Source organism: Nannobrachium achirus (assembly GCF_963921795.1).
Source record: "Nannobrachium achirus genome assembly, chromosome: 10".
NCBI classification, from domain to species: domain Eukaryota; kingdom Metazoa; phylum Chordata; class Actinopteri; order Myctophiformes; family Myctophidae; genus Nannobrachium; species Nannobrachium achirus.
The window spans coordinates 31,102,260-31,121,658 of record NC_137819.1 but is presented as its reverse complement, the minus strand read 5'-3'; the positions used below and the strand labels follow the sequence as shown (position 1 = coordinate 31,121,658).

The 19,399-nt window shown below is 39.2% G+C and overlaps 1 protein-coding gene across 1 annotated transcript; it reads left to right on the top strand.

Moving 5' to 3' along the window:
• Positions 1 to 1,480: 1,480 nt before the first annotated feature.
• cfap90 (cilia and flagella associated protein 90) lies at positions 1,481 to 18,238 on the top strand (the record flags this gene model as incomplete). The annotated part of the gene is made up of 3 exons (XM_080735385.1): positions 1,481 to 1,597; positions 2,768 to 2,884; positions 18,059 to 18,238. The coding sequence occupies 3 exons, from the start codon at positions 1,481 to 1,483 to the stop codon at positions 18,236 to 18,238; spliced, it is 414 nt and encodes a 137-aa protein (XP_080591511.1).
• Positions 18,239 to 19,399: the final 1,161 nt, after the last annotated feature.

Genomic DNA, 19,399 nt, shown 5'->3' with positions numbered 1-19,399 from the left:
TTGACTGTATATTATCCATATACTGTGTAGGCTGGCTGAGATATAAAAGCTTCATATCCACTGTACATAGTATGTACGTGTGTTTCATGACTACTGCAGTGCTGCTACAGACATGACTAGGGAGGGTCTGTCTGTCTGTCTGTCTGTCTGTCTGTCTGTCTGTCTGTCTGTCTGTCTGTCTGTCTGTCTGTCTGTCTGTCTGTCTAAATCTTCTGCACTTGGTACACAATCAAATTAATGTAATGTAAGGGTTAATGTAAGGGTTAAATGAACACTCCAGATTGTACTGTGCATGGATCATGCTTTGGCAGTAGCAGTCTAAAAGATTTAATTTAATTTATTTGAATACTGTCGTGATATTTACTACGATGTTGGCAATTTAGTTTTTCATTGTTTCATTTTATGTTTTTTATTTATTTATGTTATTGTTACACAATTTCACTGCCAGTAATGTTGCAGTGCTACAACTGTATTGCACATGACTGAACCTTAAACCAGTTGAGTTTCCTAAGACAAAGTGGACACACTTGTGTTATTAAAATTGTCCAATAGAGGGCAGACTAATCCCACTGAACAACCTATATTTCTAACCTACACAGACAGATATTGAAAGCACACTGATGAGCTATATGCTCCTATATATATTTATATGTATTACATCTATTTGCTTTTCCCAGCCAAGGTCAATGTAAGATGTTTCTCAGCCCATGCTTAACTTTTAACAATTTACAAAGTAGGCTACAAGACTAAAATGGTTAAAAGTTAAGCATGAGCATGGGCTTCTTTAACTCTCTATCACTATAACATTGGGTAAAAATCACCCAAAAGCCAGGGATGAGGCCTTTGATGATATCATTGAGCAGCCTGAAGGTACCACCTACCTCAGACATCAGCAACAAATGAAAATAACATAATAATTGTGTGGGTGAAAATCACCTGACGAAAGAATCAATACTGCAATGTAGAAAAAGTCTGTAAATAAATTTAAAATTGACTTGCGTAAAAGTACAAAGTAGCCTATAGCCTACTATTATGCAGAATGTCCCATTTCACACGTTTTCAAATGCATACAATCTTGAAAATACCAGATCTAAAAGCTCACATTGTGAGCTTTCAAATGGCCGAAATGTATATGGGGCTGACGTGGGTAATGTATATATATATTTTAATAATAATCAAAATCTATCAAAGTAACTGGAACGTTTTCAAATAATTGTAACGGAATAAAAGTACAATATATTTGCCTCTGCGTAGAAGTAAACGTATGCCAGTGGAAAAAAAATAATAAGAAATAGGCCTACACAAATATACTAAGAAAGAAAGAAAAGCAGATAGACAGACAGATAGTTTACTGACTTAATTGTGGAGGAGGGGGGTATCCAAGCAACAACAGACGCCAGAGTCAGAATTCCTTCAGTCGCTCACTCGGCCAACAGCAAATGTTTGTTGTGAGCATTTGTTGCTGAATCTAACTGACACAATGGATATATCATTGGAATCCTATACAAAACCCATCTCTACCCTGTCTGTGTTCAGTCACATCCCACCACGACGAAAGGACACGAAAGAGATGTCTTATTTTAGCAATGAATCCAAGGTAACACAATGTTGCATAATGCATTTGCTAATTGGGTGAAGCTAGGCTATAGCCTAATTAATTAAGCAAGTTTATAGTCGGCCAAACTGCAGTTACTAAACGTTGAACATTATACTCTGTTGAAGATAGTTTGGCCAGTCAAAATATTGTTTGTACAAAGAAAAAACGAAGAATTGTTTTCAGCACCCTGGACAGCGACTATAGAGATCCGTAATGAGCTCTTCGCACTTCGCAGATGAGTAAAGGCTAGTAATGAGTTGGATTGAGTCCACCTGCGCTGCAGTTACAGGCAAGGAAAACGGACTATTTCGGCTTGCAACACACATCTGTTCCAATTCCCTTTCCCCCTGAAATTTAGAAAAGTAAAGTTATAGCTGCAAAGAAAACACAGTTTTCGGCGAAAAACATTTGCACCACAACATCAAGCTCCAAACTGATGGTTCATGGATCATTCATCAATCGTCACTTTTACATTCTTCCAATGTCCTTGGCTTCAAGTTTTCTTTCAAACTATAGCCTACCCTTCTGATGTGTCCAACAACATGCTGGCTGCCTGGCTGGTCCCATTGTGTCTGGAATGGAGCTGAATAGCATTTTACTGACAAGTTCCACCTGTGTGGCCATTTTGGGTTGGGATCCTTTTAGGATTTTAACGGCTCACTGCCTCAGCCTGTGGCCTCAAAAGTCTAATATCTCCCCCAGTCCACAGGGATGTCCCTTTGGTCTGGTGGTTAAAATGTTAGACTTCCCAGGTTCAAATCCTGGGAGTTGCACATACATATAATCGTAGTGGTAAAGTGAGGTACAGGGATCCTCTGGGTTAGGATACTTGGTTTTTTGGGGGGTCTGAATGGACCATTACATGTCTGTAACAAATGGAATCAAATCCATTGATTCCATTTGTTACAGACATGTAACATGTAGAGTGACATTTGTTACAGTCATTTGTACACTCAGAGTTATGGTGGTTTTTGACATTAAAAAAACTTTGAGAACCAGTGACAAGTGTCATAAAACCAGTTCTTGAAACGGCTCCAAATGTGATGGAACTGATTCCACTTTCTTAATCTTGGGTCCGGTTCCTCCGATTCCGGATCCAAACCCTATGTTGCCAAGTACTTGAATCTGAGCTGCTGTGGTTGTCTAACATCTGTCTGTTTGAACCTTTAGGCCCCGGAGGTCTTCACCTACGATCGGCTGTTCCACCGGCCTGAGGGTTATGATAACAAACTACACCGGGATGACAGAGAACACAGTAAAGGGAGAGGCCTAGACCTGTTTAAAGAGGTAATGTAACCACAACAGAACAGTTCTTTAATTTATATCAACTCACCTAAAAATATGCTATTGAACTAGTAAGAACTAGTAAGTGACCTCGCCCATGGGCGAGGTCGCACCATGTCTTGGCCGTCTGGCCAGTGATGTATATCAGACCAGTTACCCATATATGGAGACCCCTGGTACCCATATGGAGATCTATCGGTATGTACTGTATATGGAGATATGCTTTGAGACCCCAAAGATGCTTACTCAGTTATTCGTTATGTGAAAATCCTATGATGTCTATCACATCTGACATCATACATACAATCCATTTTATGCCCATACATGTCTGAACCAGCCACAAAGATATGGGCTGTCTTCCTCCATATATGGGCATTCCCATATGAAGTCCTGTTAGATATGGGCTTAATATTGATGACATCAGGGATCTCCATACATGGGCATAAAAGGGATTCTGTTAGAGTGGTTCCTATGACATCACATGTGATGTCACCTGTGACGTCACAGGTCTGTCTTATACAGACAGACAGAGATACGGTCAAATTTGATTCATAAAGCAAGACTAAAGTGTAAAACACAGCTCACTATTAAATGTGACGATCTACAGGCACTCACAACATCACATCTGCCTCCTGAGCAGAATGTTTGTTTTCATAGAATGCACATCCTTATGAGATGCCCAGAATAGGGACACTACTGCAGGGTTCATGTGGTTACGGCGTGTTTGGGTAATGGAGAGTTGTTGAGAGGTTAATTCGTTTACGTCAGTGCACCCATACAAGCCACAGTTATTAAAGCTGCTCAGTTGTTTAACACCCAGAGTTAATTGAACATTAAGCAGCCAGGCACACACATGCACCACGCAGGATTTCTCCACGCCATTTGATCATAGGATCTAGGGCAGGGGTGCCCACACTTTTTTGACGTGCGATCTACTTTTAAAATGACTAGCTAAACATGATCTACCCATCCAAAATGTTTTCGCTTAGGGCCTGAGGGGGGCTTTGGAATAGCAACACTAGCGTTTTAGACAAACACACTACTGTCAGGGGTAAATAAAATGGAAATACTGGGGGAAATGTCTTCATCCCATTCTGTATTGAAGTGGTAGGTTTTGGGGTTCTTTGTAATGCTACTGACTTTTGAACAAAGTATTGCATTGGAGGTTTTCCTACTTTAGATTTAGAAGCCATGAAGGGAGCTGACAGGCCCTTCTTGATGTCATATTGACGTATTCTTTTTATATTTTAATTATATATTTTAAGAGGCATGTCATGTGGTCTACCTGCAGACCCTTGGTGATCTACTGGTAGATCACGATCTACCTTTTGGGCACCCCTGATCTAGGGTTATATAGACTCTCACAATGTCACTTAAGGACAGCAGAGCTACAAACAGCAACATATTAAAGTTAATTAATTAGTATTTCCAGAGATACATCAGTCAAGGGAGAGCTTTTGTGAGGTCCAATTATATGGTCATTTGCATTTAAATTGGCGCTGGCTACCGTAACAGGTGTGGTGGTGAGCGTGGGCCTTGTCTACGGGCCAGACCAGTGATAGTCGCCAACAGAACACTCATTTGGGTGTGCTTCATTTAGCCTGGCAACCTATATGTATGTCAGAGTAATTATACTGCACTTGTCAAGGAAACTGGCTCAAAGTTACTTTCTAGGTCGCTGAAAGCACGCACGCACGCATGCACGCACGCAGGCACGCACGCAGGCACGCACGCAGGCAGGCAGGCAGGCACGCACACACACACACACACACACACACACACACACACACACACACACACACACACACACAGAGAGAGATATTCAAATTTATATTGACCAAACCGACTAAGTAGTACCGTTGTAGGCAGCTTCCAAACTGCAAACATGCACTGTTCCCCCGATGGCTCATGGTGTGAATTAGAACATTTAAAATAGAAGACAAGATGAACCTTTATTGATCCTAGTTGTGGTTTAATTCAGGAGTTGGCACTCTGCAGACTTAGTCATTGGCACATCAGTTATTGGTCCATCATTGATCTGCTTACCTCTTACCTTTGTGAGTACATCTCACACGAAAACCAGTAGGCCTAAGTATTGTTTCCATCCAAACGACACCCCCGTACCATTTGTACTTAAGGTTCGTACTGAACTCAACAAACAAGCCTTTATGTTGACCGCCCCTGCAGCTTGGAACCACTTGCAGACAGATCTGCAGCTAGAGGAGCTTATCTTGTTTATGTCTTTTAAAAATGTAGTGGAGGGTTAGGTAGCAGATTCTATTGGATATTGCAATTGCTTCCTCAACTAGCTTATTGTGACAGTCACAATAAACTGTGTTTGGTACAGTAACAGGTGCTTTTAAAACGTTTTATTGCCTTTATTTTCTTCTTATGCCATTCCATCATTGCTGTTTCCTTGGCCAAGGATCCCTTGAACAAGAGATCTTGTAATCACAAGTGGCTTTTTTTGGTGTGCCAAGTGGCGGGTGAGTCTGTGGCTGAATGTGCTCTTCATCCCCGCTAGCACATCATAGAGTGGATGGGAGGGATTCAGCTTTGTCCTCATCCTCCCCTGTGTAACTACCTCCATAGTATCCAGTTTAACTCCAACTACAGAGATAGTGTTCCTCAACTGCTTGATTAATTTTGATGTTACTCCCCTCAATAGACCACAACAAAGAAGAGGACACTGGCTACTACAGACTAGAACTGCTACAGCAATCCGTTGCATGCAGGACCAGTCTCTCAAAGGCCTTTGTAATGTGCAACATCAGAACTTTTGGCCTAATAGTCAGAGAGAGCTGTGGCGTCCCTCCGTGGCACAATCAATACAGGAGGCTTTCCAGAGTTGGAGCACCTTCTTGGAGGTGCTGGAATCAGAGCTTAAAGGGATATTTCACTTTCAAAAAAACTTTTGGTCATTTTATCATCTAATCAGGCTTTTGGGAACACCCAGGACAGTTTTAGAATTTCTTCATTCAGTATTTAGATATTTGATATTCATTTCCCCCATTTTGCCCCCTTCTAGGACCTTCCTATACACTCTAAGAAAGAATTATGTGACCGAGTAAATAGCACTATTAGAAAAAGTTATATTTACTCAATAAAATCACTGAATATCATGTATGTGATTGTTTGAGTAGGTCACACCAAACAAAATGAGTAAAAATCCAACTGTTCTTTTTGAGTTAGATGTACATATATTATTTGAGTTAATTTCATGAGAATAAATTAGTATTTGACCAACTGATTTTATTCATGAATTATACTCAATTTGTTTTGGTAATTTTCCTTCATAATATTTGAGTATGGAGTACTTATATGGATCAATTTAAAAAGACCCTTAATTATTATTCATTCCAACTTAATAATCTTTCATCTCTCACAACAACTTAAACAATTGAGTAGATATGACTAAGATTCAAAATTGTACACAAGGGTTCATGGGAAAGTTCTACTGGAACATTCTGTCAACAAACAGCAGCAGCACACATCTTCTTCAACAAGAAACCTGGAGAGTGTTTGCAAATATTGGTAAGTAGATTTACTGTATCTTTGTGCATATAGGCTACACAAATGTATTGGGTATAACTTATGTTCTTTACAAAGGTTTGCAGCTAGTTAAGGTTACAGTGAGGGGAATGTGCAAGCCCTCTAGTCATTGTGACTTTTTGCATTTATTACAAGCTATGCACAGCTGCATACAATGGTGTGTACAATGAAGATAAAATGCACAGGTATAGGCCTACATTATTATCTACATGTCTTCTTTTTTACTCTCTTCCCCTCATCTCTGTCTTCCAGGTTAGTGCAAAGTTCAGGATGATCACCACACTGAATCTTGAGCCAAAATGTATGGCAATGTTGGACTTCTATACCCCCAAACTACTGTCCATGTTCCAGTCCAAGAAGGGCACAAATGAGTATTCTACTTCAGGTATGAAACTTTCATTTACTCTAACTGCTTTAATTATATTTCACCTGGCTAATGACAATAATTACTATATTAATTTATGCTAAACTCATCTTTATCCCCTGCAACTCTCTCTCCTGATTATTCATTTCTAAATGTATGTCTTAATAGCTACTAAGGACAGTCTCCCAGCTTCCGTTGCTAAAACTGGGTTGTGGAAACAATTGTATTGCCAAAGTTTATGTTAGTTATGAAAGTGCAGTCATACTTTTTCTTTATTGTTCAAATAATTATTTTTCTATTCTGCAGAGAGGAGTCCCCAATCAACGAACACGAGAGGTCATCATCCGATGTCTCATCGACCATCTGGATGAAGATAGTGTCAAGATCAAGGACTTTCAAGTTAGTAAAATAAATGTTTTGACGTTTTAATGTCATCGTGGATGAGACCATCACATGCAAAGGAACAGCATAGTGATGTCCAGAGAATGAGGTTGTGACATTGGCTGAATGGCTGTTGCATCCGTTGCATGTCTGGTCCAACTGATTCAAGATTATGCCCAGGGCTGCATGTGTGGAGACAGCTAGGATTGCTCAATGTGTGTCTGTGTGTCTTGTAACATTTAGCCTGAAAGTGAGCTCTAAACAATTATCTTCACAATGTGTGCAGGAAGGAAGCTGCTGGTGCACCTGTCAGAGTAGAAGAGAAGTTGACAGAGGAGGTGATGATGAAGATGAAGATCTACCTGCTGCAGAACCAAGAGGACTCAATGAATGAACCTACTGATGTAGGTATTGTGATTAAGGGCATCACTGCCCTCAACAATCTTGGGGGTCTGCTGCTATCTGTTGGGACTGTTCTATGCCTTTAATCTGAGATACCCCAAGAACCTCAGATATGGTCTTGAGATGTTCCAAAAAGTACTTGTTGAGTTGGATCCTGGACACCTTTCAGCCAAAGTTCAGACTGAAAAAATGTCTGCTTGCCGACTACTGTTCAGCAAGATGCTCTCAGAAAGTGGGTATAACCTACTGAAAGTGGATTTATTGTCAAAACAGCATTTTTGCAATGGTATTTGTTGCTGATAGTAATTAGTTAATGTAAAGTGTTTGTTTCTGGTGCATTCGAGTCATAATGCAAACAGGTCAGTTTAGCATATAGACATTACACGTGTGCATAGTCAATATGTTTAAATGTTGAGCTACTGTAAATGCTTATTTATTATTTCATATTCCAAGTTGTGATTTTCTTTCATGCCAAATGGCCTCTGACTGTCTTCTTTAATGTATTTTGTGGTTATGACTTACTGTTCATTTGATGGGCTTATTGTTCTTATGGTGCATAATGTTTGACAGACTGCTTACTTACAGTATGCACAGTTCAATTAGAGGTACTTATATACAGTATTGTGAACACACACTGCTCTTTAGTAAACAGAACATTTTAAAAGTGTCAGGGATACCCCTTTCCTGATCATTATCTTTAAACATATTGTTTTTGCAGGCATTGTTGCATGTCATTTACATACTAAAGTATGTTGAATGTTCATACTTGATGTGGTGTTACACTGTTCAAAATTAGTTGATTAAAAACCTAATTATCTGCATAATTATTTCATGTGTATTCATTTGACATCATGTACTCCTGGAGTAAAAGGTAAAGTAAATGAAAGGGGCAAATGGTACTATATGAATTAAATCAATAAAAGTAAATGAATAGAGTAAATGTGACATATTTGTTTTGTTAAATCATACTCTAATTGTGGGCTCGCCTATAAGGCGAGCACACTTTAGATATTGTCATTATTTATCTATCAGTCAGTCAGACAGTAGACGGGAACTTCGGTTCCTTTCTACTCCTACATACTTAGTGAGAAAATGAAAATAAAAACATCAATGTGTTCAGTTTACAGTGGCGAAGTGCGCTATTACTTTTTACAGCAATCGGCCAAATGGTGGCGCTGTAGGAAGCCTTCGAAAGTGCGATCTTTGAACAGGTATAGCTCATGCTGTGTTTGAGGTACAGGCATGAAACCTGTATACACGTATGCGTCTCCTCATGCCGAACAACTTTTACCCTCTAACTTTTGACCTCTGACCTTTAGGTCTCCCACAATTCGGAATAATATGAAAAACAGTAAAAATCTATCTCCTCCTGGGTTTTTTTTGTTACGCGCACGAAACTTTTTTCACATGAACTTTGGACCAATACGGTGAGATTGATCAACCAGATTTTTTTTAAAGTGAAATATAATTTTTTAATAATTCAATCAATATTGCGGTTTTATGCAAATTATTCTTCGGTCTCTAAATCATACATGCAAAGTTACACGTTCATGGCATTTGGCAAAGATGTAGAGGGTTAGTCAAAGTATCACTGAAACCAATTTTATTCCAATCGGCCAAAGGGGGGCGCTATACGAAGCGTTTGAAAATTCAAACTTCAAACGGGCATAAGTCATGACTCGTTTCATTTGAAGACATGCAACTTGTTACACGCGTGCTTTGACTCGAGCGGAAGACATCTGTGTCGTTTTTAAGTAAGCTCCGCCCTTCAATTTTCCGCCATTTTGAGCAGTTTGTAAAATGCGTAAACCCGCTTTTATTCTGGAATTTTCGCGTCACGTGCACAAAACTTTTTTTACGTGAACTTTGGACCGATATCTAAAGATCTGTCAGATCGGATTTCTTTAACATTGAAACATGCTTTTTTAAATAATTCAAACAATATTGCATTTTTATGCAAATTATTCTTCTGCCTCTAAAACATACATGCAAAGTCACATTTTCATGACAAAATAGTGTAGAGGGTTAGTTCAAATATCACTGAAACCAATCTTACCCCAAATGGCCAAAGGGGGGCGCTATATAATTTTGAGCAGTTTGTAAAACGCTTAAACCCGTTTTTATTCTAGGATTTTTTTTGCAATTTGCATGAAACATTCTACACGCAATCTAAGGACCTTTATCTAACATGCCTATGAAGTGCACACAAAAAAATTATAAAATAATAATAATAAATATAGCTGCAAGCAGCGATAAAGTGTCCAAAGCCAAAAACACCTCAAATCATGAACACAGCCTGGGATGTGCGTGAAATCTTGCAAGCACATTCCCAATAGGTCAAGGAACAGATACCAACCTTCTCACATTGGCCTGTTATAGCGCCACCAGCGGGTCAACTTTTGCACAACACATTTTTGGAACAAAATGGACCGATCTTTGACGTCAGTAACGTCAAAGAGAGCACTGCCTGCGATCTTGACATTTTGTGCTTTTATAGCCATTGTTTTCTGGCTTGAAGCGAGCCCACAATTGTTTCGAAGGAACAATATTTTTCTAGTATTCAATTAGATCTACTTAATATTTCAATGTATTTACTTGTAGTCTTTTGTGGCATTGACTGAATAATTTAATTATATCTACTCAATTTCGTTAGGTCATTGTACTCAATTTTAGTTGTTAATAAGTACGTAAAGGTTTTGGTTACTTTTACTCAAATTAATTGAGTATCATCTACCTGATTTCATAACAGTAATATTTACTCAATATTTTTGAGTGTAAAAATGTTTCACCAATAAAATTGAGTAGAGCCTAGTTTTTGTTTTTAGAGTGTACAAACCCATTGCAACTTCAAACTCAATTTTAACCATGATAGATTCAATGAAAACAACTGTCCCTTTTTCTGGCGACACCCTCTGAATATGTGAGCAGGCCGATAACTTTTTTTAATTATTTTTTTATAATTAGTGGCCAAGGCCACGAAGTGGCAAATGGCCACTCCTTGATATTGGACTTCATCACTTTTCTTCCGCCACTTTTTCTCTAGCGGCTAGACCGTGCAGTCGCTTTTTACGAAACTCGGCAGTATGGCAGAGGACTATGCCAAACGGCTAAAACGCGAAGCTCGCAACAATCGGCCAAAGGGTGGCGCTGTAGGAAGCCTTTGAAAAATGCCAACTTTGAACTGGTGTAGCTCATGCCCTGTTTCAGGTACAGCAATGAAACCTGTATACACTTATGCGTCTCCTCATGCCGAACAACTTTTACGCTCTGACTTTTGACCTCTGACCTTTACTTCTCCCACAATTTTGAATTATATGAAAAACAGTCAAAATCTATCTCCTCCTGGGATTTTCGCGTAACGTGCGCAAAACTTTTTTTTACATGAACTTTGGACCAATACGGTCAGATCTGTCTCGGCGGATTTCTTTTAAAGCGAAACATTATTTTTTAATAATTCACTCAATATTGCAGTTTTATGCAAATTATTCTTCTGCCTCTAAATCATACATGCAAAGTGACACGTTCATGGCATTTGGCAAATATGTAGAGGGTTAGTCCAAATATCACTGAAAGCAATCTTACTCCAATTGGCCAAAGGGGGGCGCTATACGAAGCGTTTGAAAACTCAAACTTTAAAGGGGCATAAGTCATGCCTCGTTTCGTTTGAAGACATGCAACTTGCTTACACGCGTGCCTTGACTCAAGCGGAAGACATCTGTGTCTTTGTTAAGTAAGCTCCGCCCTTAGATTTTCCGCCATTTTGAGCAGTTCGTAAAACACTTAAACCCGCTTTTATTCCGGAACTTTCGCGTCACGTGCACAGAACTTTTTTTACATGAACTTTGGACCAATATCTAAAGATCTGTCAGATCGGATTTTTTAAAAATTGAAACATGCTTTTTTAATAATTCAATTAACATTGCAAGTTTTATGCAAATTATTCTTCTGCCTCTAAAACATACATGCAAAGTAAAATTTTCATGATGAACTACTGTAGAAGGTTAGTCCAAATATCGTTGAAACCAAAAAGAATCATATTTGAACTGGGGACCCCCCACCCTGACGTGAGTAGGGGTTTCCCATGATCTGGGCCTTAAGCTAGATGCAGAATAGAGCTGGGACGTTCGCGAACGAATCAAATCTTTTGAACGGCTCTTTGAAGTGAACGATGGGATCCGGTTCGCGCAGTAGAGAGCCGTTCATTTGGGGGGGAGACCCCCTCCCCCCAATTCAACATCTCCTTGCTACTCCACTGAGTACTGACTGAGTACAGTGAGTGAGTGAGTGAGAGAGAGAGAACAAGTGGAGGAGCGAGTTCATTGTCCCTGTCTGCTTGTTTTTTTTAGGTGTTTTATGAATAACAAAAGTCAAGGTAGCTTAATTTACACACACATTTTATGAAAAGGGTAAATACTAAATTGTGATCTCAACTGTCAGCAGAGGAATGTGGTGCCACCTTGTGGATTCATGTTTAAACAAATTCTTCTTAAAAATATATAAATATACAAGGAGCCAATGAGCCAGTCTTTTGAACGGCTCTTTTTAGTGAGCCAGATCGATGGTACTGTCTCACTTCAAAGAGCCATAAATCCCACCTCTAATGCAGAATAGACCCAAACACAGCTGCCCAGCAATTTGCAATCAAACCACACCCAGTATAAAGTCAGTCTTTCTGCAGTAACTTGCTCAGTGTGGTCCACAACACTGGAGGTGTTACAGGCAGCAGGTATGTACTCTTTATTTATTTCAACAACTATTCCAAGTTCTGACAGTTTAATTCATTCATTATTTATACTTACCCATGCAATAATTTGACTTTTAGATACCATACCTACCTGATCCACTCGCTACACTGGCTGTGTGAATGAGGAACATTGTGACTTGGTGAGTGACCATGTGCTCTGTAATATAATGTTTTTTGGGATTTAAATGTAAAAGATATTTATTTTTTGAATGTAATGCTTGTATGTAAGCTGCTAAATTGATTATTGAATTGATGTATTTTGAGTTTAAAGACGGCTTGTAGATCAGCAGATTAGCAGAATATTTTTTTTAAACTGGTAGATCGGCAGATTAACTGAATTTGTTATTTTGTATTCATTTTATTTTATATTCATTTTGCCTTTTTCTCTGTATCCAGTCCAGGTTTTTTGGCTAGGAACTGAACTGAATGATGGCAAGCCAGCCCTGTACAATCCCTGTTTGATCCCAGTCCTGTTTCACCTATGGTCATGGGTAGGAAACTCAGCGGCAGCAACTCATACACAAACATTCCCCCCAGTTCTCTCAATCCCAATCTACACTTTGCCCTATGAACATTGAACACTCTGACTGACTTGACTACCAAGAACTTTGACCGGACTGATATGTGAATATCAACTGTATGCATTCATGCTTTATTTTCCTTTTCCTTTTTCAATATAATCTCTCGCAATACAGTTTGGTCTCTTGAGTTTTATTTAATGTTGTCATCAATGTAATTCCTCCAACCAACACCTTCTTCTGCAACAACAGGTGTAGCATATGCTTTGTAGAGGTAAAGTATAAATTGCTAGTGGACCAAACTACAAGCCAATGCATTTTAATGTTTATGCCTGCCAGTTTATTGAATGATTGGGGTGGTGGTTATAATGGGTGTGGCCACTTCTCCTGGGTCTCTCCTGGACTGCTGTGGGCTGTTTCTCGAGTAATAGGAACATGCCAAGTGCTGTGAAGGAGAAGGGGTTTCAGAGTAATTTGTTTATTTAAATTGTTAATGAGTTTCCACCCAAATTATATTTGTTTAATAGTAACGCATCTTTTTTGTGACATGTATGTGTTTAGCTGTAAAATTGAAAAAACAATGTAATAATAATGCATCTTTAGTGTATAGGTTGATTTTAGGCAATGGGTTATTTTGGAAGTATTTAAGTATTGTTGCTAATTGGGGCTGTGTCCTGTGGTACAGTCCACTTCTATTTAAAGGAGGCCACAGGGACAGACAAGGTAGTTAGTTGGACCTGCACTGAAGTGAGTTATGGAAGAAAAAAAAGGTATTTGGCTGCAGACCCCATCTCAAAATATTTTGTTCCAGGGATCCCAAAAGTAAATAGGCCTATTTGCGTTAAAATATTCACTCTAGATGCCGAATAGATACACGAAGCTCAGATCCGTTGACAAATGAAAACTTCAACTTTTTTCAATAAAAACAATTTAAGTTTAATTTAAGTCTGACTCTGCTAGCCACTTACAGAAAAATAATGCTATAATATTTTGCAATTGCAAATCTTTGTGTAAATAAACTGAAATTCATACTATTGCATGACTATTTCTTTATCATGTTTCACAAGCATCTGGGTCTACAATGCCAGTGGTGTAAAAGTAACTGAGTACATTTACTCAAATACTATCCTTAGTATAATTTTGAGGTATTTTATACTTCACTTGTATACTCTTACTTCTAGGCTACTCCAGTAAATGCTCATGCGTTGCATTGCATTTTGAGCTTGTAGATCTGCTATTTTCAAAAAATTTCAAGTTGATGCCAATACCTTTGTACTTTTATTCAGTATTTATCTCTATATATTCATGTTATTCCTGGCACCGCCCCCGTTATCCTGTTCATATCCTGAAAGAGGCGGAGGCTGAAAAAGCTGTCCTGAAAAACATCATTTGGTTTCCTGTTGTCCTTGCATTAAAGTGTCAGTAGTTGGCGTTCTGGGCTCTGAATGTACCTGGGTTGCCATGTCTGCTTATAATAAGCAATTTGTGTCTCTAAAAATACTATAGTTGCTTATTGGGCATTCTAATATTTTTAAACCAGTGTGTGAAGTTGGCTGATGGCCTAGGCTCTAAAGAACTTAAGAGGGGTGTTTTAAGATTTTCATTTATCCAGCCTCCTCCATGCAATTTTGTAGCCTACAATGAAACCCAAAATTCAAAAATAGCAAAAATAAACTTTGACAAAAATAGAACTCAGGAACAAAAGGCAAAACTCAAGATAAAGGAAAAATAATAAACACAGCCCATGGATAGGGCCTTGCAGCTCTCTCGCTGTGTTGCGTGCGTGTGTGCGTGCAATATCTTTAAGCAGAGTGCATATGTCTATAGGGCACAGGTGGCTAGACCGAGCCTCCAATATGGCCTCCAATATGGGGTCACGTGCACAAGAAAATATGATCACTCGAAAATTTCAGAAATACTCAGATTACATTTACTCAGATTGATTTCACCCCAAGCCTCCAAAATATGAAGAAAAAGAAAATCAATAAAATCAAGGCACTCAGCCTACATAGAACTTTTTTTTTATTTTTTTTAAAACAAACATGGTTAACAGATCCTGTGGCTGTGTAGTGGTCAGGGCATGTGCCTTTCATGCAGAAGGACGTTGGATCGAATCCCGCTTGGGGTTGATATAAGCTTAAAATCATGACATTTGGTAGACTTTACAGTTTGGATCCTTGAACAATGTCTGATATGGAGCCTTCCCAATAATAATAATATCCGCCATTACTAAATAATGTAGTTTGCATCATAACTCCTGAACCAAGCATTATAATACAAACTGTGATGTCTACACCTATGTTGTGATGACCAAGGATTGCAATGATATCATGTACCAGCTCAGTGGCCTAGTGGTTTCAGTGTCTGCCCTGAGACTGGGAGATCCGGGTTCAAACCCGGGTTGTGTCATACCAAAGATTATACAAAATTAGACCCAGTGCCTCCTGCTTGGCACTCAGCATCAAGGGTTCGATTGGGGGTAAGTCCCTGCGACATACTAGTGTCATGTCCAGGGGGTGTACTTGTACATCAAGCTGCCTCATGCTACATAAACAGGAGATAGGCTCCTGCCCTGTGAGACTCATGACTCGGCCGAGTCATATGGTCTTCAAGGCTTACTATGTCTGTTGCAGTATTTTGCATACATGTTGTGTAAAGGTCAATTTGTGCTTTTACCTATAACTCCCCCGATTAGTGTAAAACTTTGTATGCACACTTCCCAGAGGCCAAGGAAAAACCTGTGCCCTGCATTTTTCACATCTGCCACCAGAAGGCCGAAAACACATTCTTCGATATTACTCCTTCAGATTTTATCAGAAAATCACACAAATCAGTACACACAGTATCTCTACAGTGATGTAATCATGACGGATTTGTCCGATATCATATTCTATCTAATTGGCTAACATTGAATTCCAAGGTTTGCAGGATTGCTCCTTTTTGAACAAAATGTCTCAAATCATGAACATAGCCTGCTATGCGTGTGAGATTTTGCACACACATTCCCACTAGGCCAAGGAACAGATGCCACCCTTCTCACATTGGCCTGTTATAGCGCCACCAGCGGGTCAACTTTAGCAAAACACATTTTTGGAACAAAATGCCTCAAATCCCGCATGCAGTGTACGATTGCCGTGAAAGGCCCAAGAACGCATGGCACCCTTTTCACTTTGGCCTATTATAGAGTCACCACTAGGCCAAAAAAACCTACCTGACCTGCCGGAGTCCTGTTCGGAAGAACACTGCTTCTAGTTTTTCTTTGATGTCTTCTTTGCTTTCCCTTGATGCCTTTTTGCTTTCCTGCTTTTTATGCCTTGGCCACTTTATCGCTGCTTGCAGCTATATTCTTTTATTGTATTTAATAATTTTCATTTCCCCAAAAATTAATAGAAATCAATGAAAAGTGTTATCGAAAAAACACAGCCTGCTCACGTATTCGGAGGGTGTCAGGAGTCACCAGAAAAAAGGACAGGTGTTTTAATTGAATCTATCATGGTTAAAATGGAGTTTAGAGTTATAATGGGTTTGTATAGGAAGGTCCTGGAAGGCGGAGAATTGGGGGAAATGAATATCAAATATCTATATACTGAATGAAGAAATTCAAAAACTGTCCTGGGTGTTCCCAAAAGCCTGATTAGACGATAAAATGACAAAAAAAAAAATGAAAGTGAAATATCCCTTTAAGCTTAAGGACCTTGGACTGATGAAAAGGAGGAAAATGTAAATACATTTTAGGATGAATTTGGGACAAGAGAAAAGAAGAGCAGCAGTAGTGATTAGTGAACCCCCGATGACCAGTCTGAGTGGGTATTGAGCATGGTTGAGGGAGAGAAAGATAAGAGAGAGAGAGCGTGTGTGGCGGGTGAGGCTGGCAAGCAGAGTATGAAGTTATTGCTGTGAAAGCAGCAGTATACTGTGTGTATAGTTTAGTCTATTTGTCAGTGAATAAATGCTCCTACTGTGCAGAGATGTTTCTGGTGGAAAGGCATGTCGGCCCACAGAGCCTCATTAATCAAAGTGAATTAAAAAATAATAATAATTACAAAGCAGTTTGCTCCTTTGTTTCCATGGATCTGAGACCCCAGATCTCCGTTCTCCATATGCCTGCTCACCAAATGTTGCTCTGAACTCCATAGAGTAGTTAATGTTATGGATGATTCGGATTGTGATATTAAAGATATTAAAATATTGTCACACAGACAGAAGGGAGCAATTATTTCAATATCGAAACATTGCTATACACACAAATGGTGGTTTGAGATTCCTTGCAAATTCTGCATTTGGTTTAAACCTCAAAATATTCCCTAATAGGCGAATCTCTAATGAATTAACCTGACCTTACCCACACAAACCCGGTCCCAAGTAAAACACAATCTATAATAAGCTCATAACGCGTAGCGTTACAACCCATTGTGAGGTTGTAGGTTGCAGATCTGTCTGCAAGTGGTGCCTACTTTCGCCAAAGAAATGTTGTATTAAGGGAAAAAGGATGGGGCCTAATAGACTCCTGGAGGACTCCATTCAATGTATATAGTATTATAGGCCTATAGGATTGGAAGTTATTCTCATTTGGTGACAATTTTAGCCACTCCTTCTAAACAGGGTGTTTAGGATCGCTTATGTTCCTGGATAAGCCTCCATTGACGTTCACCTGAAATGTTGTCATTTTCTCGTTTTGCTTGTTCTTAGCGTTAAATATTAAAAATATTTTTTCTTAGCAATAGAGAACTTTAATAATTTACAGTTAGAAAAAATCCGATACACAATGAGAGGCTGTGTTAGGACATTTCACGATACATGGGACCCTTTTCTGGCATACACAGACAGAATAACTTTCCCAGTTATTCCTGAATAAGATCCCCCCCCCCCCCCCCCCCATTCCGACTACGGAACTATTGAGAGTCTACCCTCTTGACGTTAAATGGTGGAGCTATGGTGTGACCAAAATGGCACTGTGTGTATGGGTGTGTGCATTTAAGTGTTTTTTTGTTAGTTTTTTGTTTAGTTTTTTGTTCTGTTTGTTTTGTTTACCCTTTCCCCCACATGTCATTGTATTGCATGTTGAAAATGAAAAAAAAAAACAATAAACAAATTAAAACACAGCAATAGAGAACTGGCAGTCTTCATAGCCATGGTACAGTATACACTTATTATATCACATTCACAACTATTGACCATCAGATTGACCTCTCTCTTTCTCTCTGTCTCAATCACAGGAGATGTCCAGAGCTATGCCAGTTCGATCCTCTGCAGAGTATGGCAGACGCACACCTCCCGTTGTTTACCAACCAGGGCGGCAGTATGTCCGCGTTGCGCTTATACAAGTGGAATTCTTTCGGAAAAACGGCATTTCACGAAACGTGGCAGAGGGATACGGATCAGTCGTTCCAGTTTGAATATGTGTTTGAGGCAGTCATGAGGACAAGGCATTTGTTGACACCGTGGATAGTATGCCAGTGTGGTAGTGTAGGTACTGTACCGATGTCTCTGGTTCACATTGGCATATTTCACTCAGGTTTTTTCATCTCACTCATGTCACTTTGTCTGCTGACCTCACTCAGCAACAAAAGAAAAAGAAAATAAACAAAAATAAAACAATTCAAAGGAGGCATACATGATCTGGGCAGATTGCCCCAGGAAATGTGCCAATCTCAACCCAAAACAACGGTATGTTGGGCAGAACCCTCCTATATCCATATTTTAACTTTGTGTGTTTTCATGCCATACTTGATCATACTACAGTGTATGTGTCACACAAAAGTATCAAAAGTAGCAGATCCACAAGTTCGAAACACGGCATGAAGTGACACATTTGAGCTTGTAGATCTGCTACTTTGGCTGTTTTTTAATTTGAATCCTGAAAAGTAACAGTTTTGGACAAAGAATAAAACAATAAAACAATATACTTACTTTTTGGATGAATTAGTACTTTTTCACCGTCAGTTGATGCTTCATATCCATATGAGTAAAATCATCAGTAGTAAGGGAAAGTTAGCATATTGCTAGACCAATCTGGGAACTAAATCTAAATCACTAGCTTTCTCCACAAATGTGTTCATAAAGGTGTCTACATCACCTCTGAACTTTGTCAAACCCAACTCCCTTGACATACTTTGTGGGAGCCAATCAAAGTTGGGGTTATCGGGATACCCAGGGCCTGGGATTAAAGGGGGAAAAATAAGAAATGGCCAATATGAACGTATGAGGTGTGTAATTAGGGTATTGTTGTGCTGCTGAATCCATTCCAACCATTAGTTATCAGTAAAAATGACTCCTTGGCCATAAAAAAGGCTTAATTGGCTAAGGCTTAGCCAATCATGTCATTCTAGTTCACCTGTGTCCTGTTAGTCCCTGTTTTAAACCCTGTGTTTGAGTGTTCCTTGTCAGATTGTATCATGTTATCCTGTGTGTCATGATGTGTGCTTACCCACCTGATCTTGAATAGTTTTCATGAATTCAAACCCTACTCCAACTTTTTTTTATTGCCAATATTGTGTCTCATGGACAGACCAAAGTAGCTGTGGCCTATTTTATGGCCAAGGAGTCATTTTAACTGA